This window comes from Zootoca vivipara, chromosome 1, assembly GCF_965207765.1.
Source record: "Zootoca vivipara chromosome 1, rZooViv2.hap1.1, whole genome shotgun sequence".
In the NCBI taxonomy this organism is placed as follows: Eukaryota; Metazoa; Chordata; class Lepidosauria; order Squamata; family Lacertidae; genus Zootoca; species Zootoca vivipara.
In genome coordinates this window covers 3,051,666-3,073,323 of record NC_142582.1, presented here as the reverse complement: position 1 = coordinate 3,073,323, position 21,658 = coordinate 3,051,666, and the positions used below count along the sequence as shown (strand labels likewise).

The 21,658-nt window shown below is 42.5% G+C and overlaps 1 protein-coding gene across 1 annotated transcript in view; it reads right to left on the bottom strand.

The window, feature by feature from the left end:
* TRPM8 (transient receptor potential cation channel subfamily M member 8) overlaps positions 1–9,422 on the bottom strand; it is a 52,506-nt gene extending 43,084 nt beyond the window's left edge. Inside the window, exons 1-5 of the mRNA XM_035139135.2 lie at positions 9,333–9,422; positions 6,048–6,121; positions 2,485–2,641; positions 1,528–1,705; positions 303–475 (exon numbers count right to left, since the gene is read on the bottom strand). Of these exons, the coding sequence (XP_034995026.2) occupies positions 303–475; positions 1,528–1,705; positions 2,485–2,641; positions 6,048–6,121; positions 9,333–9,422 (672 nt within the window). The remainder of the gene's footprint in view (positions 1–302; positions 476–1,527; positions 1,706–2,484; positions 2,642–6,047; positions 6,122–9,332) is intronic.
* Positions 9,423–21,658: the final 12,236 nt, after the last annotated feature.

Here is a 21,658-nt window from a genome sequence, read left to right as displayed (position 1 = left end):
AGTATACATCTACCCAGGGTTCTCCAAATTCCTAGAGACAAAATTAACTAAATTGCCTTCTAAATTATGCATTAAGGTTGGAGTGCACTTTTAGCCATTTCATCAACAATACATCAAAATGCAGGACTCTTTCAGCTTCGAGAAGAATAAGCCAGGGTATCAGTGCACACAAGGGTGTGCTTTAAGTAAAGAAGCCACCTCCTCATTTATACAGCAACAAGCTACATTTATGGGGTTACATATACAAGTTGGAATCTGGGAAAGATGTAACATAACTGCAGGATGTTAATCAAGTTCAGTACCTCAGCACTGCAGTTTCTAATCAGACTCTCGCGGTTAGAAACCATCCCCCAAGCAGCGATTCCAATAGCAACGACATTCTCTTCGGAGCTCCTGCTGATAGTGTTATCTCTTACCACTTCCCCAATATACTTCATCAATCCATAATGCGTTCCCCCAGTGAATATCCAGGCCCCTGTAGTTTGAGAGTGCAAAGCCAGGCCAAACAGGGTCACTTTGAATGTGTAAACTGCTTCATAGATTTTAAAACATTTAAGAAAGCTTCCCATCCCCTGAATTGTGTGTGTGTGTGTGTGTGTGTGAGAGAGAGAGAGAGAGACAGAGAGACAGACAGAGAGACAGAGAGACAGACAGAGAGACAGACAGACACTATAACATGACTGTAGCCCGGGGGGGGGGGGCAGAGGGGCAGCTGCTCCCCAATCAAGTAAATAAATAAAAATACCTAACAAAAAAGTAGAAATTGTAGGAAGAGTTTGACAGATTTTTCTGAGCACTTGGGGACAAAAAAAAGTAATTTAAAGCAACTGTTTTAAAACAGCATTTGGAATCTGCTAGACAGAGCCAAAGAATGATGACAAGTGGGTGTCCTGCCCCCTCCATAAATCCTGGCCATGCTTGTCAAGACCCCCCTCTTGGCTTCACTGGTGTGGAACACAAAGGAACGCAGAGCAATACCTTTGCCACCAGCCTGGCTGCAGGAGTGTCAGGGACTGGCTGGATGACAAAGAGTGGTGGGAGCTGCCTGCCCAAAAGCCCCCCAGTAGATGACAATTTAGATCCCGGATTGTGGTGGTGGGACACTGAGCCTGGGGAAGGGATGAGCAGGGAGGTGCTATGGCATTTGAGCGATCAAGGGGGGTCAGGAGGAGGAGGCCCTTCCAGGACAGGGTTAGAGGCTGAGAGCCACAGCATGAGCACAGAGGTTGCCCTTGTTGCCCAGCAGGACAGTCCCAGTCAAGAAGAGTCCTGCATGTGGTGGGGAAATGGGCCAGAGAGGCCCAGAGCAGGAGCCCAACTTCTCAATACAGCCTTCATCTATTTGGGAGGGATCCAGAGGGAGAGGATAGAGGGGGAAGGGAAGGGTCAGTGGTCAGTTTCAGCAATGCCTGAAATGGATTCCATTAATTCCTAAAGGCTGGGGTGGCAATAAACATGCAGAACTGAGAGCAGCTTATCTTCTTTATTTTTTGCAAGTGTTTTGGGAGGAAAGGCTTGGTTTTTTACCTTTAGATTGTGCAATATAGATCAGCCTGCTGACTATCTTACGCATACGTGGCTTTAAAGCAAAGTTTTTTGCTCCCCCCGTGACAGAGATGATGAGGTTGGGAGTTTTCAGCTGCCAGTGCTGGGTCATGAGGTCGTAGAGTGTTTCCGCGTCTGTGTCACACGACAGGCGGATATACTTAAAAGGGAAGAAAATCATATTTACAATAAGAAAAATACCCCACTTAAGCCAAAAGGCAGGTGCCTCATTTTGTCAAGACCTTCTATTCTCATCACATGACGCTGCCATGTCTGCTTCAGGCTCTTCAGTCAAGAGCTGGTGTAAATAAGATGCTGACTGCATAAAAGGCACCAACTTGTGCCAGGTTCTGTGATGTGCAGCATTTCATTTAAAGGATTCTTAATCGATGCACCAGCCCTATTCACCTTTGATCTCTTCTTTTATCCTTCCTGTTACTGACTTATGATGAATGCCTAAGCCTGCAATCCTAACCCCATTTACCAGACAGTAAGTCCCATTGAACTCAATTCCTTCTAAGAGCTCTTCAAATGTCAGGTTGGCACTTATCCCTTCATGCTTCCACTGGGTGAGTGTGCATGCAAAGAGAGATTTTGCCTCAGTGTTCAATCTCAGTTTTAAACATCTACTCTATTCTTTCTTTGGTGCCAACAGTTATCCCAGCACCTACCGGTACAAACTCCCCTCTGAATGTATCCAAATGGAAAAAGAAAATACCGGTAAATAAGTTTCCTGGCAATTGTATTTTGAAACACTGAGTACTTTATTTGGACTTAATACGGTAAATTTCATAGAATCACAGACTCAACAGAATTAGATAGAAAGAATAGATAAGACTCTCAGCCCCAAAACATTCTCGTCTTTTGAAATTAATCCTTTAGAAAAGATGACCATCAAAAACCCTATAGAAAAACAAAAAGGACATTTAATTGACTTACTTTTCCTGTCTTGCCCAAATTTTCAAACTCAATATCGCCAAAGGCATCCGTTGGGGATTCTTTAGTGTGTTTCTTATAATTCCATTTTTCATGGTTGCTCATCTGAGTCCCTTCTACATGCTGTGATTTCGAGTACCCACATTTACATAGATTGTCACTATCAAGAAACGTATATTGGGGAAGAGAAATAACAATCAACCATCAAAGCTTTTTGACCAGGAGCATAACAAAATGATCTGAAATAATTCAAAAATCTAAGACATAAGAAGTCAAGGACTGCTGGCCAATTAAAGAAGGAAGGGTCATTGGCCTCTGGCCCTCCAGATGCTCTTGTGGGGCTGAAACTCCAAACATCCTTGATGGGAGTTTAAGTCCAGCAATACTTGGAGGGCTGTATGTTGACCACCCCTGATCTAAAACTGGGAGCTGGTTCCGCTCCTTCCTCCTGGGTCGGGTCCAGAAAGTGGTGGGGGGGGATGAGTGTTCAGACCCCTGGGCTGTCACCTGTGGGGTGCCACAGGGCTCCAGCCTCTCTCCATGCTTTTTAATATCTACATGAAGCCACTGGGAGCCATCAGGGGGTTTGGGCTGGGTGTTCATCATTATGTGGATGATACCCAGCTTACCTCTCTTTCAAATCGGAACCAGTGAAGGCGGTTGTCAGGGCTGAGTCAGTACATTAGGGTTCCCCAGATGTGGGGGAGAACTTCAGGGTAGAAGAAGAGGACGCTGTGCCTGAGGAGGAGGGAGCTAGAGGAGCTAGCGAACGGATTGAGGTTGAATCCTGACAAGACAGAAGTTCTGTTTTGGGGAAACGGGATGGGCAGGCGGGTGTGGGGGACTCTCTGGTCCTGAATGGGATAACTGTGCCCCTGAAGGACCGGGTGCGCAGCCTGGGAGTAATTTTGGACTCACTGCTGTCCATGGAGGCGCAGGTCAATTGTGTGTCCAGGGCAGCTGTCTACCAGCTCTATCTGGTATGCAGGCTGAGATCCTACCTGCCTCGCCAGAGTGCTGCATGCTCTAGTTATCTCTCGCTTGGACTACTGCATTGTGGGGTTACCTTTGAAGGTGACCCGGAAACTACAACTAATCCAGAATGCAGCTGCCAGACTGGTGACTGGGAGCTGCCACTGAGACCACATAACACCGGTTCTGAAAGACCTACATTGGCTCCCAGTACGATTCCGAGCACAATTCAAAGTGTTGGTGCTGACCTTTAAAGCCCTAAACGGCCTCGGTCCAGTGTACCTGAAGGAGTGTCTCCACCCCCATCATTCAAGCCTGGACACTGAGGTCCAGCGCCGAGGGCCTTCTGGCGGTTCCCTCATTGCGAGAAGTGAGGTTACAGGGAACCAGGCAGAGGTTCTGACTATCTGACGTTTAGAAGACATCTGAAGGCAGTCCTGTTTAGGGAAATTTCAAATGCCTGATGTTTTAATGTGTTTTAAATATTTTGTTGGAAGCCACCCAGAGTGGCAAGGTATAAATAAGTTGTTGTTGTTGTTGTTGTTGTTGTTGTTGTTGTTGTTGTTGTGGCTTATCAGAATGGGATCTTCAGTCTTTTTCAAAAGATCATTGTTGTTGGTTTTTTTTGGCAGGGTCTGATTTCTTGCCAGTAGACATAGCAAGTGCTAGAATCAGAATAGAATAGAATAGAATAGAATAGAATAGAATAGAATAGAATAGAATAGAATAGAATAGAATAGAATAGAATAGAATAGAATAGAATAGATCTTTATTGTCACTGTCCCCTTGCGGGAACAACAAAATTTCTCAATTGCTGTATCAACTCAATTAAAATACTCCACATGAATTAAAATACTAATAAGCACAATACAACACAGAACAATAAACAAAATAAAATCATAGAATCATAGAATGACTTCAAAGTCCAGAATTTCCATTTAAGGCCAAAATTGCTCTAGGAAAGAAACTGTTCTTGAGATGGCTCGTTCTTGCCTTCATTGTTCTATATCTCTGTCCCGTTGGCAGGAGCTCAAAGAAACGATGACCAGGATGCGATGAATCTCTTGATATGTCTAGTGCCTTTCTATGGCACCTGATGGTATAAATATGTTCTAAGGTAGAGAGAGAACAAGCAATGATGCTCTCTGCTGTTTTGATAGTTCTGCTCAACACTGTCCTATCCCGACAAGTGCAGCTTCCGTACCACACACATAAGCCATACGAGAGCACGCTCTCAATGGCACAGTGCTAGAAAGCAAGCAGCAACTTTTGTGGAAGGTGGTTTTTCGTTAAAATTCTCAAAAAAATACAGTCTGTGCTGCACCTTCTTCGCAATCCACCTTATATTGACACTCCAGGACAAATCTGAACGTTGTCACCCTCTCCACACAGGTTCCATCAATCAAAAGTGGCTGGACATCGATTTTCTGCTTCCTGAAGTCCACCACAAGCTCCTTTGTTTTCTTTGTGTTTATAAGCAAATTATTGGTTCTGCACCACTTTATCAACTGCTCCACCTCATCTCTGTAGTCCATCTCACCCTTCTTATCAGAGATGAGCCCAATCACAATCGTATCATCTGCAAATTTAACAGTCCTATTACTAGGGCAGGCAGAAACACAATCACAGGGGTAGAGAGTGTAAAGGAGTGGGCTAAGCACGCATCCCTGTGGTGCTCCTGTATTAGTACTGAGCATCTTGGAGGTATAAGGGCCCAAGCGGACCCTCTGGGGGTGATCTGACAGAAAGCCCAATATCCACCCACAGAGTGATGGCGGGAGGCCCAAACCTCCCAAACCTCCCAGTTTAAACACCAGACGTTGCGGTAAAATGGTGTTAAATGGCGAGCTAAAATCTACAAAGAGCAATCTGGCATAGCTCCCCCGCTGCTCCAAATGTGCAAGAACAACATGTAGGGCAATCGCCACAGCATCCTCTGTCGATCTTTTCTTTTTATAGGCAAATTGGAATGTGTCCAATCCCCCTGGCAGGCAGGCAATAACATAATTCCGTACTAACTTTTCAAAGCACTTCATGATTATAGGTGTGAGTGCTACTGGGCGGAAGTCATTCAGATTTTCCGGAATTGGAACAATAATGGAAGACTTTGGGGCAGGATGGGACAGTCGCCTGAGATAGGGATCGATTCAGAATCCCAGTAAGAACTCCTGCTAGTTGATCTGTGCAGTCTCTCAATACCCTTCTGGCTACTCCATCTGGTCCTGTGGGCTTCCTTGGGTTGATTCCTTTCAACATCCTCCTCATCTCTCCATCTTCTACACTGAATACTACATTCCCTTGTACCGGTGGTGATGATGACAATAATGATGGTGGCAAAACCTCCGCAGATGTCGCTGTGGATGTTGCTTCAAAGCGAGTGAAAAAGACATTCAACTCCTCTCCAAGGGCTGCCTCTCCCTCATCCACCAGGGACTCTTTAGGTTTATAACCAGTCAATTCCTGTCCACCTCGCCACACCTGCCTGGTGTTAGTGCTGGATTCATTTCTTACAAATGTGTTCAATGAATGTGTAAATGTTTACACTGGGGCTATTTTAATTCTTGTTCAGAATTTGGCAATAAATATTTGCTTACATTGACTTGGTATCTTTAGTGAAAAAGACACAATCTCTCTTCTTAAAGTTTTCTTGAATGAAGTGCACCAGGTCCTATGGGAGCAAGATGTGAAAGAGTTGAGTGAAATCTGATTGCACACTCCTCAAACAACGAATTACCATCGTGTGTAATACTGTACACTCTTTGAAATACATAATTGTCTCCAAAAAGGTAGAGCTATTTTTACTTCACAAAGAACAAAAGGTCATCAGAACAGAATTGTAATGAAAACACTATTTAAACAATTCTCCTTTTTTTTTACAAAACAAAAAAACACCATTCACTTAACTGTTAAGTTTAACCTAGGTGATAGCCTTTAAAAAGTTTAAGGATAGAAATTGTCTATAAATGCAACAAAATACAGACAGCTACTTTATATGATTCCAGCTTGTGTGTGGATTTCACACATGGTGGGGTATACAGATCAGCCCTGGGCTTCCAACTCTGCCCCACTGTTCAAAGAACCTGCAGTGAGAACCAATACCAAATGGTGCTTACACTTCACAGTTTCAAACGTTCACAACGGTAATTCTACATATGGGGTACAAGAGCCTTCGGCCCACCTTCCACTGTGTGAAAAACAAACACAGAACCTCAGATAATAGCAATATCTAGTATAAATATAACTATCACATAAACCCAGCAGAAAATGAAAATTGGGCTTCTCTTGAATTAACCAAAGATGAATTGTGAACTCACATTCTTGCCTGAAGGTCAGGGTAAAATAATTCCAACCCTACTTTTTTAAAAAAATATTTTTATTAAAGATTTTTTAGTTTACAAAATATACGCATTGTCTCTTATTTCAAGTTGTGCTTTCTAAAGGTCAGTTTCATTTGTTGTAAGACATTAGTGTTACATACAGTGTTAGGTTAGGAAGAAAAGAGGGGGAGGGGAATGGCAAGTGGGGTGGGGTGGGGTGGCAATGCTTCTATTCTTCTACTTGTGTGGGTTCTCTTACTATTTGCTTGCTGTATTTCCTTGGTGGTAAGAGAGGTTGGGGGGGGCTAGGGTGTGGCTGTCTTTGGTTGGCTGTAGTGAGATTGGTTTGTGTGTGAGTGGGGGTGGGGGTGGGGGTGGGGTGTTTGGATCAGGTTAGCCAGATTCTTGTTGTCGCCTTGTTGGGCTGTATATGTGATAAAGGGGAGCCATACTGGAGTGAAGGCATCTTCTTCTATTTGTCCCCAGGTCAGTTTCAGTTTATTCGTTTATTTTTCTAGAATGACCGCTCCCCACATCAAATGGGGGTGCTTTTTGCGTGGTCGTACGCAGCCCCCCGGATTCCAATGTGACTCCTGGTAGTTCAGGCTGGCCTCATCCTCCCCAGGCTGGATACCTGGAGGTCTCTGCCTACCTCAGCCAATCATCCTGGGGAGGCGTTGCCAGGGGATTGACCAGGTAAGGGGAGGGACCACCCTGCCCACACAACAGGTGTAGCTTTCCTGCGAAGCGGCAGTCAACTCCAGAGCTTCTCCCACCCTACCCTCCCTCAGTTAAGTCTTCTTTTGCAGGTTAATCTCTTCTCCACAGGTACGCGGGCGCTGCTATGTCAAGGTCGCTGTTGAAGGACCGGAAAGGAATTTCCCTGCATTGGCAGGTTTTGCCTTTCCCATAGCAAACGTCACAACTTTGGCGGTTTCAGGCCTTCAGCGGAATCCTTTAGTCTATCTTCCTAAATGGGGGAGGGGGCATGAAGTGGTGACCCATGCCCCCATTGCAATGGTGATCTCAGGGTTCCCCATTAAAGGGGTCTTGAGGGGAGGCATTGGCCATACGCCGAGAGGTTGTCATTGCTCTCCCCTCCACCAGCGGCAGCCCAATCCCCACACATTCTGGATAACCCTCATGTCTCCCAGATGCTCGGCTGGGGACTGGGAAGGATAAACGCCCAATGCCTGAGCCAAGGTCTCCCTTAATAAAGCTGTGGCCAATTTTAATCCCATAGCACATTGTCTTGTGTCATCATTCCACTCAGGGGTCGCCTGGGGTTGGTGGGACTCTGCCTGTCCATGCAAAGGCTATTTCCCATACTACTTGGTACCATTGGTCCAGGCTTACTCCTGGCAGGTCTCTCCAGTGTCTGGCTATGATGCTTCTGGCTGCTGAGAGGAGGTGGGTGATGAGCTCTTTATGATGTGAGTGGGCATCTTGGAATATGTTTAGCAGGGAATTCCAACTCTACTTGTCAAATAAGATGTACTGACCTTTCAGACAGTATACAGCTTGCTAGTCTGACAGCTCAAAAATGACAAGTGAGACTGATTGGTAGATTTGCACAAATTGTACTGTTCAGTTCTGGAGAACTGCTCTCTAGGTGTACTTGTCAGCATCTGTGAGCATGAAACCTAAGAAAGGACTACCTAGGGTCATTGAATGACTGAAAAAAAGGTAAGGCCAGGATTTCAGAAGACATGGAATATGGCTGGTGAAACTGTTGTTGTTATTGTTGTTGTTATTATTGTTAATTGAATTTATATACCGCCCTATACCTGGAGGTCTCGGGGCAGTTCATTTATTCATTTTAGATCATTGGTGAGGGACCCTTTTCATCCCAGAATCTGTGCACATTCACAGGCAAACTGCTACTCTTTTTCTTTGCTTTCTCCCTCCCTCCCTCCCTCCCTCCCTCCCTCCCTCCCTCCCTCCCTTCCCTACATCCATCTGATCCTTTTCAAATCTGCTCAAACTCTTCCCACATGCAACCTGCTACTAAGAATGAGATATGACAGACCCTACTTCACCCTCCACAACTAAACCAAACCTTGTCCATTTTGCCTAGAAACATCTGTTAAATAAAGGTTCATTATTCAAAACTTGAAATTTGCTGAGTTTCACAAAGGGAAAATCAAAACATAGAGGGAGCAATCCAAAACTAATTCATAGTCAGAGTATCAGAGTAGACACATTGAATCCAATGGACAGTCACATGTTATACCAAAGAAAATGGTAACAAGGGCATAAGATGAAACCAGCTCTACACAACAATGGCTAAGCATGAGGTCAACTCTGGACTTTTGTCTCAGCTGTAGCTGATTACTTGTCTACGGTATCTTGAAATATTCACTGTCAGCTTTTACACAATACTCACAGTAAATTTAAAAGTAGACAAGCTCTGTAAATCCCAGAATCTGACCACTAATAAACAAAGAAAGTTCACCATCAAGTATATGCTTTCTCCATACACAGCACAATCACATTTTGCATCAATCAAATGAGCCTAGGAGGATTTTACAAATATAAGTTGAAAAGAATCCTTCTACTTACATTCTCGCTGTATGATAGATCTGTGCTACGAGAAATACTGGAATAAAGACTTTTTGAGCTCTCCAAGGTACCATTCCTTCGACTTCTCATTGTATCTTCAAAATCTGAGTAACACCATCTGCCCAAGGAGAGAATCAAAGTGATATCTCTTACATTTTATTTTTTTAAAATTCATCTTAATTCATTTTGCAACCATAGAAAAAACAATACATACACACCAAAAAACACATGAAAAATACAAAAAAAAGAAAAAAAAGAAAAAAGATATATATATAACCTCACATAATCTTCATAACATTTTAGACTTCCCCAGTTCCCCCCTCATTGATTCCCTATTTCAATTAATCAAAAAGCAGTTTTCACAATATTAAATGAATGTTAATTAAAATTTCATCTCTACTTATCACCATTCAATTCTATCTATATACTCAAACATATCCTTATAATCTATTAATTGTATCTCCCTTTAGCTTAGATTTTACCAGCAATGAAACTCCATTTTGATATTTCCTCCTCTCTCATAATCTTTATAATCAATCTATTAACAATTCATCCCCCCTTCCCCTGGATCCAGATTCCCCAGATGACTCAGTGAATTCCATATTTCTTACCAGTGTCGGACTTTCCCAATCAATCCAGCCTAAACTCATACAATTAACCTTTTTAACCCACTCCCACCCTTTCCGAAAACTTCCACCAATATTTTTTAAACAAATTCTGCTGTTTTCCCACTTCTCTTACTGCTTCCCAACACCCTCCCCCAGTCTTCCCAGTTTCCCAGAGATTTCCTTGCACTCCCTCTCTCACTGGAAGTGCAATAGTCCCCCCGGTTCTCCCTTGAGGAGTTCTTTGTACAGATCCAAACTCTGTTCCACATCTCTCACATGTGGAACATTCTGCCATACTTCTTCCTCCTCTCCTTTGTAACTCTTAAAATCCAAATTATTAATACTGTCCATTATTTGTGGTTTTTCCTCCAATTCCTCCAAACAGATCTCTTCTCTTTCCGCCTCATTTTCCTTGCTGTGCCATTTAATTGTTTATTAACTTGTCGCCAGTCCTTATTGATCTTGATCAGTTCCTCTTTAATGTCCAAAAGTTCTGAGTAAATCTTTTGCCAATATAAATCTTGTAATGATGTTGAGTCTGCCATCAGTGTTGCCCTCTCAGATCCCATGGGAAAACAGAAGATAACCAAACCGGAAATGGCAGGGATCAAATTTCCAACCAGACACCATTTTAAGTCCAGTTCTGGCTATTCCAATCCATTTTGATTCTTTTATTATAATTCCAAATTTTAATTCACAGTCTTGAACACCTCTTCAAAATCTCTTTAAAAATTAATCCAATCCAATAGTCAATAAAATAATCCAATCTTGGTGACAACGAAATTATAAGTCTATTCACTGGTCTCCCCAGGGACCCAGATCCAGCTACCTGGGGGAATTTTTAACTTCTTTAAATGTCTTGCAGGCAATTTATCTCAGTTCAAACCTCTCTCCCCCAAGCCTGCTTCAGGGGAGCATTTTAACAGTCAGATTCCCGGTAAATTGATTGCTTCCTTTCACCTTTCCTGCCAAGGGTCAGGTTACTGCTTCAAAACAAATCAATGTGGGAGACCGACCTCCATTTTTAGAATCTCCCACTGTGACCAATTCATTAAAATTATTTAGCCAATCAGGGTTTTTTACTCACGATGTCCAAAATCAGAAGAATTTTTTTCCTTAAGAAGGCATCCACTGCTCTCCACTTATGGCTCAGAGCTTCACTCCGAGAGGGTAAAAATGGCGCTCGGTGGCCCGCGACCCCCACTCACTCCGGAGCTCCCGACAGGGCTCCCGGGGAGTAAAGGGGTCGCTTTTTGGGCTCTGCCGAGTAGCTTCATCTCCAGAAAGATATCTCTTACATTTTAAATGGAACAAAAAAATTTAAAAAATCCTTCCAGTAGCACCTTAGAGACCAACTAAGTTTGTCATAGGTATGAGCTTCTGTGTGCATGCACACTTCTTCAGATACACTGAAACAGAAGTTACCAGACCCTTATGTATAGTCAGAGAGGGGTATTACTCAGAAGGATGGTGGGAATGGGTGATTGGCTGAGAGGAGTGGTAAACCTGTTGACAACTGTTAACAACTGCAATTGGTCTCGCAGGAAAAAGCAAGGGGTGAGATGACTAAAGAAAGCTTTATCATGTATAATGAGATAAGAATCCAATGTCCTTATTCAGACCAGGTCTCTCCATGGTTCTAAGCTTGGTAATGAGTTGCAATTCAGCAACTTCTCTTTCCAGTCTGTTTCTGAAATTTTTCTGTAATAAGACAGCTACTTTGAGAATGTCCTGGGAGATTGAAGTGTTCTCCTACTGGTTTCTCTGTCTTGTGATTCCTGATGTCAGATTTATATCCATTTATCCATTTATCCTTATGTCTGTTTGTCCAATATAGAGAGCTGAAGGGCACTGTTGGCATTTGATGGCATACACAATGTTAGAAGATGAGCAATTAAATAGTCCTGAGATGGTATGTTTGATGTTGTTGGGGCCAGTAATGGTGTTGTCCGGGTATATGTGGCAGCAAAGATGGCATCTGGGTTTATTGCAGGCTCTGGTACCAGTGTCCATGTTAAGTCTAGTGGTTGTATTCTTGTGGGCGAGGAGTTGTTTAAGATTGGGTGGCTGTCTGTAGGCAATGAAAGGTCTTCCTCCCAGAGCTTGAGAAAGGGAGCTGTCATTGTCCAGGAGAGGCTGTAGATCTCTGATGATGCATTGTACTTTTTTAACTTGGGAGCTGTATGTGATAACTAGTGGTGTTCTGTTATTTTCTTTTGGGGGTCTGTCTTTGCAGCAAGTTCTCTCTGGGTATCAGTCTCACTCTGTTGATCTGTTGTTTAACTTCATCGGGTGGATATTTTAGTTCTAAACAGGTTTGCTGTAGATCTCTTAGGTGAGAGTCTCTGTCTGTAGAGTTGGAACAGATGTGGCTGTAATGTAGGGCCTGGCTGTATACGATGGATTGTTTGGTATGTCTGGGATGGTAGCTAGAAGCATGTAGATATGTTTGTCGGTCAGTTGGTTTTCAGTATAGGGTGGTGATTATATGCACATCCTGAATTTTTATAGTAGTGTCCAAAAATGTATTTCTTGCATAGATTGGTTCATTGTTAGGTTGATGATGGGGTGGAATTCATTGAATGTTTGGTAGAAGGTGTCCAGGGTCTGTAGACCATGTGTCCAGATAATAAAAATATTGTCATTGTATCGCAGGTACAAGAGAGGTTTGAGTGGGTAGGAGTTTAGGAAATGTTGTTCTAAATCCGCCGTACTGTGGGGCCATACGGGTGCCCATTGCTGTGCCACTGATCTGGAGAAACAGGTCATCACCGAATTTGAAGTGGTTGTGGGTAAGGACAAAATGGCAGAGTTTGGTACTAAAGTCCGCTGTGATTTTATCTGTGGGATGTTGGTATACAGAGTTTCACCCCAGTACAGCTTTCGCCACTCTTTTGTTGACTATGAGGGCCACTCCATTTCTTCTACAGGATTCTTGCCCACAGTAGTACATATGATGGTCATCCGAACTGAATTCACCCATTCCCGTCCATTTTAGTTCACGGATGCCCAGGATGTCAATATTCAGATTTGAATCATAGAATCATAGAGTTGGAAGAGACCACAAGGGCCGTCCAGTCCAACCCCCTGCCAAGCAGGAAACACCATCAAAGCATTCTTGACATATGCCTGTCAAGCCGCTGCTTAAAGACCTCCAAAGAAGGAGACTCCACCACACTCCTTGGCAGCAAATTCCACTGCCGAACAACTCTTACTGTCATGAAGTTCTTCCTAATGTTTAGGTGGAATCTTCTTTCTTGTAGCTTGAATCCATTGCTCCGTGTCCACTTCTCTGGAGCAGCAGAAAACAACCTTTCACCCTCTTCTATATGACATCCTTTTATATATTTGAACATGGCTATCATATCACCCCTTAACCTTCTCTTCTCCAAGCTAAACATGCCTAGCTCCCTAAGCCGTTCCTCATAAGGCATTGTTTCCAGGCCTTTGACCATTTTGGTTGCCCTCCTCTGGACACGTTCCAGCTTGTCAGTATCCTTCTTGAACTGTGGTGCCCAGAACTGGACACAGTACTCCCAGGTGAGGTCTGACCAGAGCAGAATACAGTGGTACTATTACTTCCCTTGATCTAGACCAGGGGTGTCCAACCAGTAGATCATGATGTACCGGTAGATCCCCAGCTGATCCTGGTAGATCACAGGATCCTTACTGTGTACAAAAAGTTATGGGGAAAAGCTCAACAACTCTGGGCAATTCACCCACCCCATGCACGCTCCTCCTCCCTCCAATGACAAATGGGAAGATCACTGCCAGGTTTTTTTTTTTTAATACTGGGAGTAGATCACAGTCTCTTGAGAGTTAGACATGCCTGATCTAGATGCTATACTCCTATTGATGCAACCCAGAATTGCATTGGCTTTTTTAGCTGCTGCATCACACTGCTGACTCATGTCAAGTTTGTGGTCTACCAAGACTCCTAGATCCTTTTCACATGTACTGCTCTCAAGCCAGGTGTCACCCATCCTGTATTTGTGCCTTTCATTTTTTTGCCCAAGTGTAGTACTTTACAATACTTACTGTCCAATGGGGCCTTACAAATAGCAGGAGAGAGAAGGCAAGCAAAATGTGAGGGAGATAGTGAAAGATACAGGAAATTGAATGCAGACTTTCAAAAAAAGCAAGGAGAGACAAGAGGGTCTTCTTAAATGAGCAATGCAAAGAAAAAGAGGAAAACAACAGAATGGGGAAAACCAGAGATCTGTTCATGAAAATTGGAGATATGAAAGGAACATTTCATACAAACTAAAAAAATTCCTTCAGTAGCACCTTAAAGACCAACTAAGTTTTTATTTTGGTATGAGCTTTCGTGTATCTGAAGAAGTGTGCATACACACGAAAGCTCATACCAAAATAAAAACTTAGTTGGTCTTTAAGGTGCTACTGAAGGAATTTTTTTATTTCATACAAAGATTACCATAATAAAGGACAAAAGTGGAAAGGACCTAACAGAAGCAGAAGACATCAAGAAGAGGTGGCAAGAATACAGAAAGGAATTATACCAGAAAGATATGGAGGTCTCGTACACCCCAGGTAGTGTGGTTGCTGACCTTGAGCCAGACATCTTGGAGAGTGAAGTCAAATGGGCCTTAGAAGATCAGTCTACATCCCAAAGAAGGGCAGTGCCAAAGAATGCTCCAACTACCGCACAATTGCGCTCATTTCACACGCTAGCAAGGTTATGCTTAAAATTCTACAAGGCAGGCTTAAGCAGTATGTGGACCGAGAACTCCCAGAAGTGCAAGCTGGATTTCGAAGGGGCAGAGGAACTAGAGACCAAAGTGCAAACATGCGCTGGATTATGGAGAAAGCTAGAGAGTTCCAGAAAAGCATCTACTTCTGCTTCATAGACTATGCAAAAGCATTTGACTGTGTCGACCACAGCAGACTATGGCAAGCTCTTAAAGAAATGGGAGTGCCTGATCACCTCATCTGTCTCCTGAGGAATCTCTATGTGGGACAAGAAGCTACAGTTAGAACTGGATACAGAATAACTGATTGGTTCAAAATTGGGAAAGGAGTACAACAAGGTTGTATATTGTCTCCCTGCTTATTTAACATATGCATAATTGATCATGCGAAAGGCTGGACTGGATGAATCCCGAGCCGGAATTAAGATTACTTGAAGAAATATCAGCAACCTCAGATATGCTGATGACACAACTTCGATGGCAGAAAGTGAGGAGGAATTAAAGAACCTTTTAATGAGGGTGAAAGAGGAGAGCGCAAAATATGGTCTGAAGCTCAACATAAAAAAAAAAAAACTAAGATCATGGCCACTGGTTCCATCACCTCCTGGAAAATAGAAGGGGAAGAAATTGAGGCAGTGAGAGATTTTACTTTCTTGGGTTCCATGATCACTGCAGATGGTGACAGCAGTCACGAAATTAAAAGACGCCTGCTTCTTGGGAGAAAAGCAATGACAAACCTAGACAGCATTTAAAAAAGCAGAGACATCACCTTGCTGACAAAGGTCCGTATAGTTAAAGCTATGGTTTTCCCAGTAGTGATGTATGGAAGTGAGAGCTGGACAATAAAGAAGGCTGATCGCCGAATAATTGATGCTTTTGAATTATGGTGCTGGAGGAGACTCTTGAGAGTCCCATGGACTGCAAGAAGATCAAACCTATCCATTCTGAAGGAAATCAGCCCTGAGTGCTCACTGGAAGGACAGATCCTGAAGCTGAGGCTCCAATACTTTGGCCACCTCATGAGAAGAGAAGACTCCCTGGAAAAGACCCTGATGTTGGGAAAGATGGAGGGCACTAGGAGAAGGGGATGATAGAGGACGAGATGGTTGGACAGTGTTCTCGAAGCTACGAACATGAGTCTGGCTAAACTGCGGGAGGCAGTGCAAGATAGGAGTGCCTGGCGTGCTCTGGTCCATGGGGTCACGAAGAGTCGGAGACGACTGAATGACTAAACAACAACAACAACAGTACTTTACATTTCTCCTGTTAAAATTCATCTTGTTTGCTTTGGCCCAGTTGTCTAATCTGTTAAGGTCATTTTGAAGTGTGATCCTGTCCTCTGGGGTATTAGCCACCCCTCCCAATTTGGTGTCATCTGCAAACTTGCTCAGGATGCCCTCAAGCCCATCATCCAAGTCATTGATAAAGATGTTGAATAAGACTGGGCCCCAGACAGAACCCTGTGGCACCCCACTAGTCACTTATATATAGGATGAAGAGGAGCCATTGATGAGCACCCTTTGCGTTCGTTCGGTCAGTCAGCCAGTTACAAATCCACTGAATGGTAGCATTGTCTAGCCCACATTTTACCAGCTTCTTTACAAGAATATCATGGGGCATCTTGTCAAAGGCCTTGCTGAAATCAAGATAGGCTATATCCACAGCATTCCCTTCATCTACTAGGCTTGTAATTCTGTCAAAAAATGAGATCAGATTAGTCTGACATGACCTATTTTTCATAAATCCATGCTGACTTTTAGTGATCACAGCGTTCCTTTCTAGGTGCTCACAGACCGTTTGCTTAATGATCTGCTCTAGAATCTTTCCTGGTATTGATGTCAGGAATTTTTGGGTCCTCTCTTTTCCCCTTTTTGAAAATAGGGACAACATTTGCCCTCCTCCAGTCTGCTGGGACTTCGCCTGTTCTCCAGGAATTCGCAAAGATTATTGCTAGTGGTTCTAAAATCGCCTCTGCCAGTTCCGTCCAGGAATCAGCGTGTTTTTACATGAGTAAAATGTGTCCTTTTATTTAAAATGCAACTCTGGGTTATTTGTGGGGCCTGCCTGGTGATTTTATATGAATAGAATGTGTCCTTTTATTTAAAACTAGCAGTACCCAGCCACACGTTGCTATGGCTCATCCCTGTGACTCCCCCCACCCCGTCTCGACCCATGACCTATCCCGATCCCGTCCTCCCCACCCCCACCCAGGTGAGCCCGCACCTCCACCCTCCACTCAGCCGAGTCTGCAAACCTGAGCTGAGCTGCTTTTGAGAGGGAAACTTTTCTAGCTGCAGTACCAGTGGTGTCGCTGCTAGAGGGTGATGTTTTGCAACCTCTCCTGGTTTTCCCTGGGGAAAAGGACTTAAATTTACAGCATGCACTGCTTTGAAAGAGAATATGATGAAAATTATGTACAGATGGTATTTAACACCGGTAATATTGGCAAAAATGTATCGTACATCTGATAATAAGTGTTGAAAATGCAAAGAGAAAGGAGGAACCTTTTTCCACATGTGGTGGACATGCCCCAAAATAAAAGACTTATGGGAAAGGATTCATAATGAAATGAAAAAAGACACTTTTATTAAAAAGCCAGAAGCCTTTTTGCTTGGAATATTAGGGGAAGAAATCCCTAAAAAGGACGCTACATTCTTTCTGTATGCCGCTACAGCAGCAATATTATTAATTGCCAAGAATTGGAAGACAGAAGAAATACCAACTATAGAGGAATGGCAAATGAAGATGATGGACTTTATGGAACTTGTCGATCTGACTGGGAGATTCCGCGACCAGAAAGAAGAGAAGGTGGAAGAAGATTGGAAGAAATTTAAAGTATATTTGGAAAAATATTGTAATATATAAAAATATTGAAATTCTTAAGGAAGTTGTTATAGGCTATCAGAGTAGAAATAGGTGTTATATGTGGTATTTTTAATTTATATTTTAGATTTATGATGAGTAAGTTTTTAATATAGTTAATATTTTGATGTAGATAAGTTTTGAATCTTAGAAACTGCTAAAGATGGTTAGAAGTGGAATTCAGTTGGGGGGACTTGGGAAAGTCACCCAACGATGTTAAGAAAAGTAGAAAATAGTAAGAATTAATTGTGTGTTGTTTGTTGCTTTGTTTGTTTTTTGTTTGATTGTTCTTATAAAATGAATAATTATTTTTTTAAAAAAAATCCAACAATCAGCACATACTAGAATGGGGGGGGGGTTTCCCACTGCATATTCAGCATTGTAATGAGAAGGGGCAAGGAGGGGTCCCAGTATTGCTTCCACTTTGTTTCCCTCTATTTCAAGTATGACTTGCTTCCCTTCCCTTTCTTGAATTTCTCTTCATGCTTCTTTCTCAGTTTGCAAGGACCATCCCTAAATATCATTTTCTCATATTCCTATCTGCTACCTGGGCATTTTGCATTTTTTCCTGATGGGTACTTCTCTTTATACCATTTTGTTATGAATGATATTGAAATACAGGGTCTCAGGTAGAATATTTGATGGATAAATAATGCAATAAAAATAATTGTACATTTGAAACATGTGAAAGCATTTTTTTCAATGAAACCCACCAGGAGCAGGAAAATGTAAATGGATCTGGAAAGGATAAACAATATTCTAGTTCAGTGACAAAGTGTGCTTGAGACCCAATGGCAGTAGCTCTGTGTGAGGATCTGCCCCCTTCATATGCAAAGTGGAAGCAGGGAATGAATGGACCTGTTGGAGCAGAGACTGGTGGACTCGGCTGCCTGCTCTTCTTTCTCCCATAATGGCCCCCCGAACTGGAGTCACAGCTGACTAGAGGGGGCAAGTGGGGAGAAAGGCTGAGGGAGGAAGATGAACTGGTGGGCAAGGCTTCAGATTTCCCTCTGTGTGTAGTACCCCCCTTAAGTGCACCCTCACCTCTGTTTTATACTTGGAACTGATCTGTACTGGGTTTGAACAGTTTACTATGGGTTTCCAACATTTCTTCAATGAAAATAGGGACGTCCTAAGGAAAAGCAGGACCTTCTAGGATCAAATCAAAAACTGTGATGGCTTTATTAAATTCAGGATGTCCCTGGAAAATAGGGACACATGAGTGTCTGATTTCATGAAGTCAGCATCAATTAATGATACCCCTAAAATAATTATTTAACTTGGTATGCTCTTGTTTCTGGGTTTATCCAGCATGCTGTGTCCTCAGAACTAACACTGCTCACTATGAATCTATCAATTCAGTAATAGACTTTTTGAAGTAACAGGTAGGTAGCCGTGTTGGTCTGAGTCGAAGCAAAATAAAGAAATTCCTTCAGTAGCACCTTAAAGACCAACTAAATTTATATTTTGGTATGAGCTTTCGTGTGCATGCACACTTCTTCAGATACACAGACTTTTTGAAGTATTTGGTCTTCTTTCTGACTCACTACAACACACAGTATTTTGCTCAAAAGCAAAACAGACATTTCATGATGTGAACAGACCACCACAAAATGATTTTGCTTCCATGCACATTTCACCAATTCTCACTTTTCTTAAGTAAAATAAAAAAATTCCTTCAGTAGCACCTTAAAGACCAACTAAGTTTTTATTTTGGTATGAGCTTTCGTGTGCATGCACACTTCTTCAGATACTTCTTCAGATTCACTTTTCTTAATTAACTGTTCTAATGAAGATGATTTATCTTATTACTGATCTTTGTAAGACACTCTGAAAGCATATTTTGGCTGACAAGTGAGATAAAAATGCTTATTTTTTTTCCTCTCAGCTGTATAGTATGCAAAATAAAACAAAATGCTGCTTCAAGACAGTGGAGCTTGCTGGAAGTAAAGAGGGTGAAAAAGAGAGGGTGAGTTGTGGGAAGAAGAAGGTCACCTTTGAAGCCCTAGCCTTACTAGCTGTGTTTGCTTGTGAAGTATACACAGTTTGAAGGATAGGCACCTAAACACTCCAAAGATCCCTAGCAGCCATATGCCTTGACAATAAAAACATGTCATCAGATCAACTGGCATTTCTTTTAAATATTGAATAACTTCATTTCCTTCTACTCCAGTCTCCTCTCTTTACAAATAGCTCCTTTTTCAGACTGCTTTGATAGTCTGATTCATCAAAACACAGCATCTCATTTCTCTTCAGCTATCAACAGAGACCACAAAAACCTCTCTCTCTCTCTCTCTCTCTCCTCACCTTTTCTGGAACTATTTGTACACACCAAAAAAAGGACACCCCTGAAACGTCTAAGCTATTTCCATTCTCTAGCATTTTAACAACAGCACTTACCAATGTACATGAAATGATACCGTTGGGTGCCATCACTGTGAAATCACTATGTTTCATAGCAACGCCATTGGGGGGGGGGGTCAACTTATTGTAATTATGTACCAATTTGTCCTGTGTGCTCCATATCCCTAGCACAACCCTCTGAGAATTGGCTCACACAAGCATCTTCCAGTTGATGGCACCAGTCCTTTCTAATCTGGCTACAGCATTAATAATCCATCAAAAATGGCACTACAACTTGACTATCTCCTGTGTAGCAGTCAATTATGGTCTACAATGGATTTCACTCTGAATTACTGCAAAAGGGGGTTCAGATGAGCATTTCCATAGCAACACTAGTGTCGCCTGGAGGATTTGCTACAGAACACTGTTGATGGTGTTGAAGCAGAGAGAAGGGGGGAGGTCTTTTCCATATGGGTGGGATTCCTAAGGGCCAGTGTCACAGTGGATACATTGATAACATAAGTATATATTAAAGCTGCTAGAATGGTTGAAGAGCTTTACGGTAACTTAGGATGTATACTCACAGCAGGTCTACTTTCTATAACTCAGTCAGTATAGACATACGTCATTTTGATCAGATGTGCAATATTCCCTGCAGTATTGATTCTAGGAGAACTGTATCAGCCTGCCTAGGACCTGAGTGTTGGGGGGGGGGCTTTACCAGGGGAAGTATATTGGCTGGTCACATGGGATAGGATCTCCTCAGTGTTGGCACCTGCTCGAGGAATTCCCTCATGCTGCAAGGCAGCACGACTGTATTGACATTCTGGCACCAGATTAAAACTTGTTTGCCCAGGTTGCAAGCTCACTACTGTAATTGTTTGTGTTTTTATGTTCATTTTTTATTCTGGATTATTTTACTTGATCTCATTTTTCCTGGCTTGTTGTTTCTGTTTTAAATAATATTGTAACTCACCCTGCAATCATTTCCATGAAGGGCAGGCAAAGAAAGCTTCTGAATGAATGGATGAATGAATGAACAAACACGGTTCTGCTAGTTTTCAGCAAAGGACAGTTTAAACAAACAAACAAACAAAATGTTGATTAATATTTATTTGGATAAAATCGCAAGGTGTTTGATTTTTTATTTTATTTTTAATGGCAGACTGTCTACTTGCAAAGGAAAGAAGAAGAAATCAGGATAAGACTCCAAGGCCAGCACCAAAATCAGGGGACAACTGAGCTCACTCTGTAGCATGAATGCCTGCATACATTTGTGCACACCCCATGAGAACTACTGAATTTCAAAATAGGGATAACTCTTTGCTATAATAAGTATAAGCTGCACTAGCACCCACACAACAATATCTCACAGCAGTGAACATTTCGGTGAAGAAAGCGCAGGCACACTATTGAATAACAGAAAGAAATATTCACCCTTCATCCCACTGAAATCCCACACCCAAATATGGTAACAAATCATTCTAGGTGGGTGTAGAGTCCACCCTTTCTTGACCTAGGACCCACATGTGGCCCAAGTTGTCTAGTTTTCTTTTTGTCATAAGTTTACCTAGTGGTAGTGCTGCTACTGTAACTCACCTTAGGTCAGGCCTTAATCCTGTGTAGAGGGTCCCAATCCAGGAGGTGAATACAGATAATTTTGATGGGTTTCCAAAAAGATTACTAGAATTTTCAAAGCTACAGGGCATTTTGAGCTTAGGGCTGTTTAACACATTTGGATATAAGAAATACATATAAAATATTGCTTCCATGCTTCTAAAGAAATTCCAGTCCCAAGATTTAG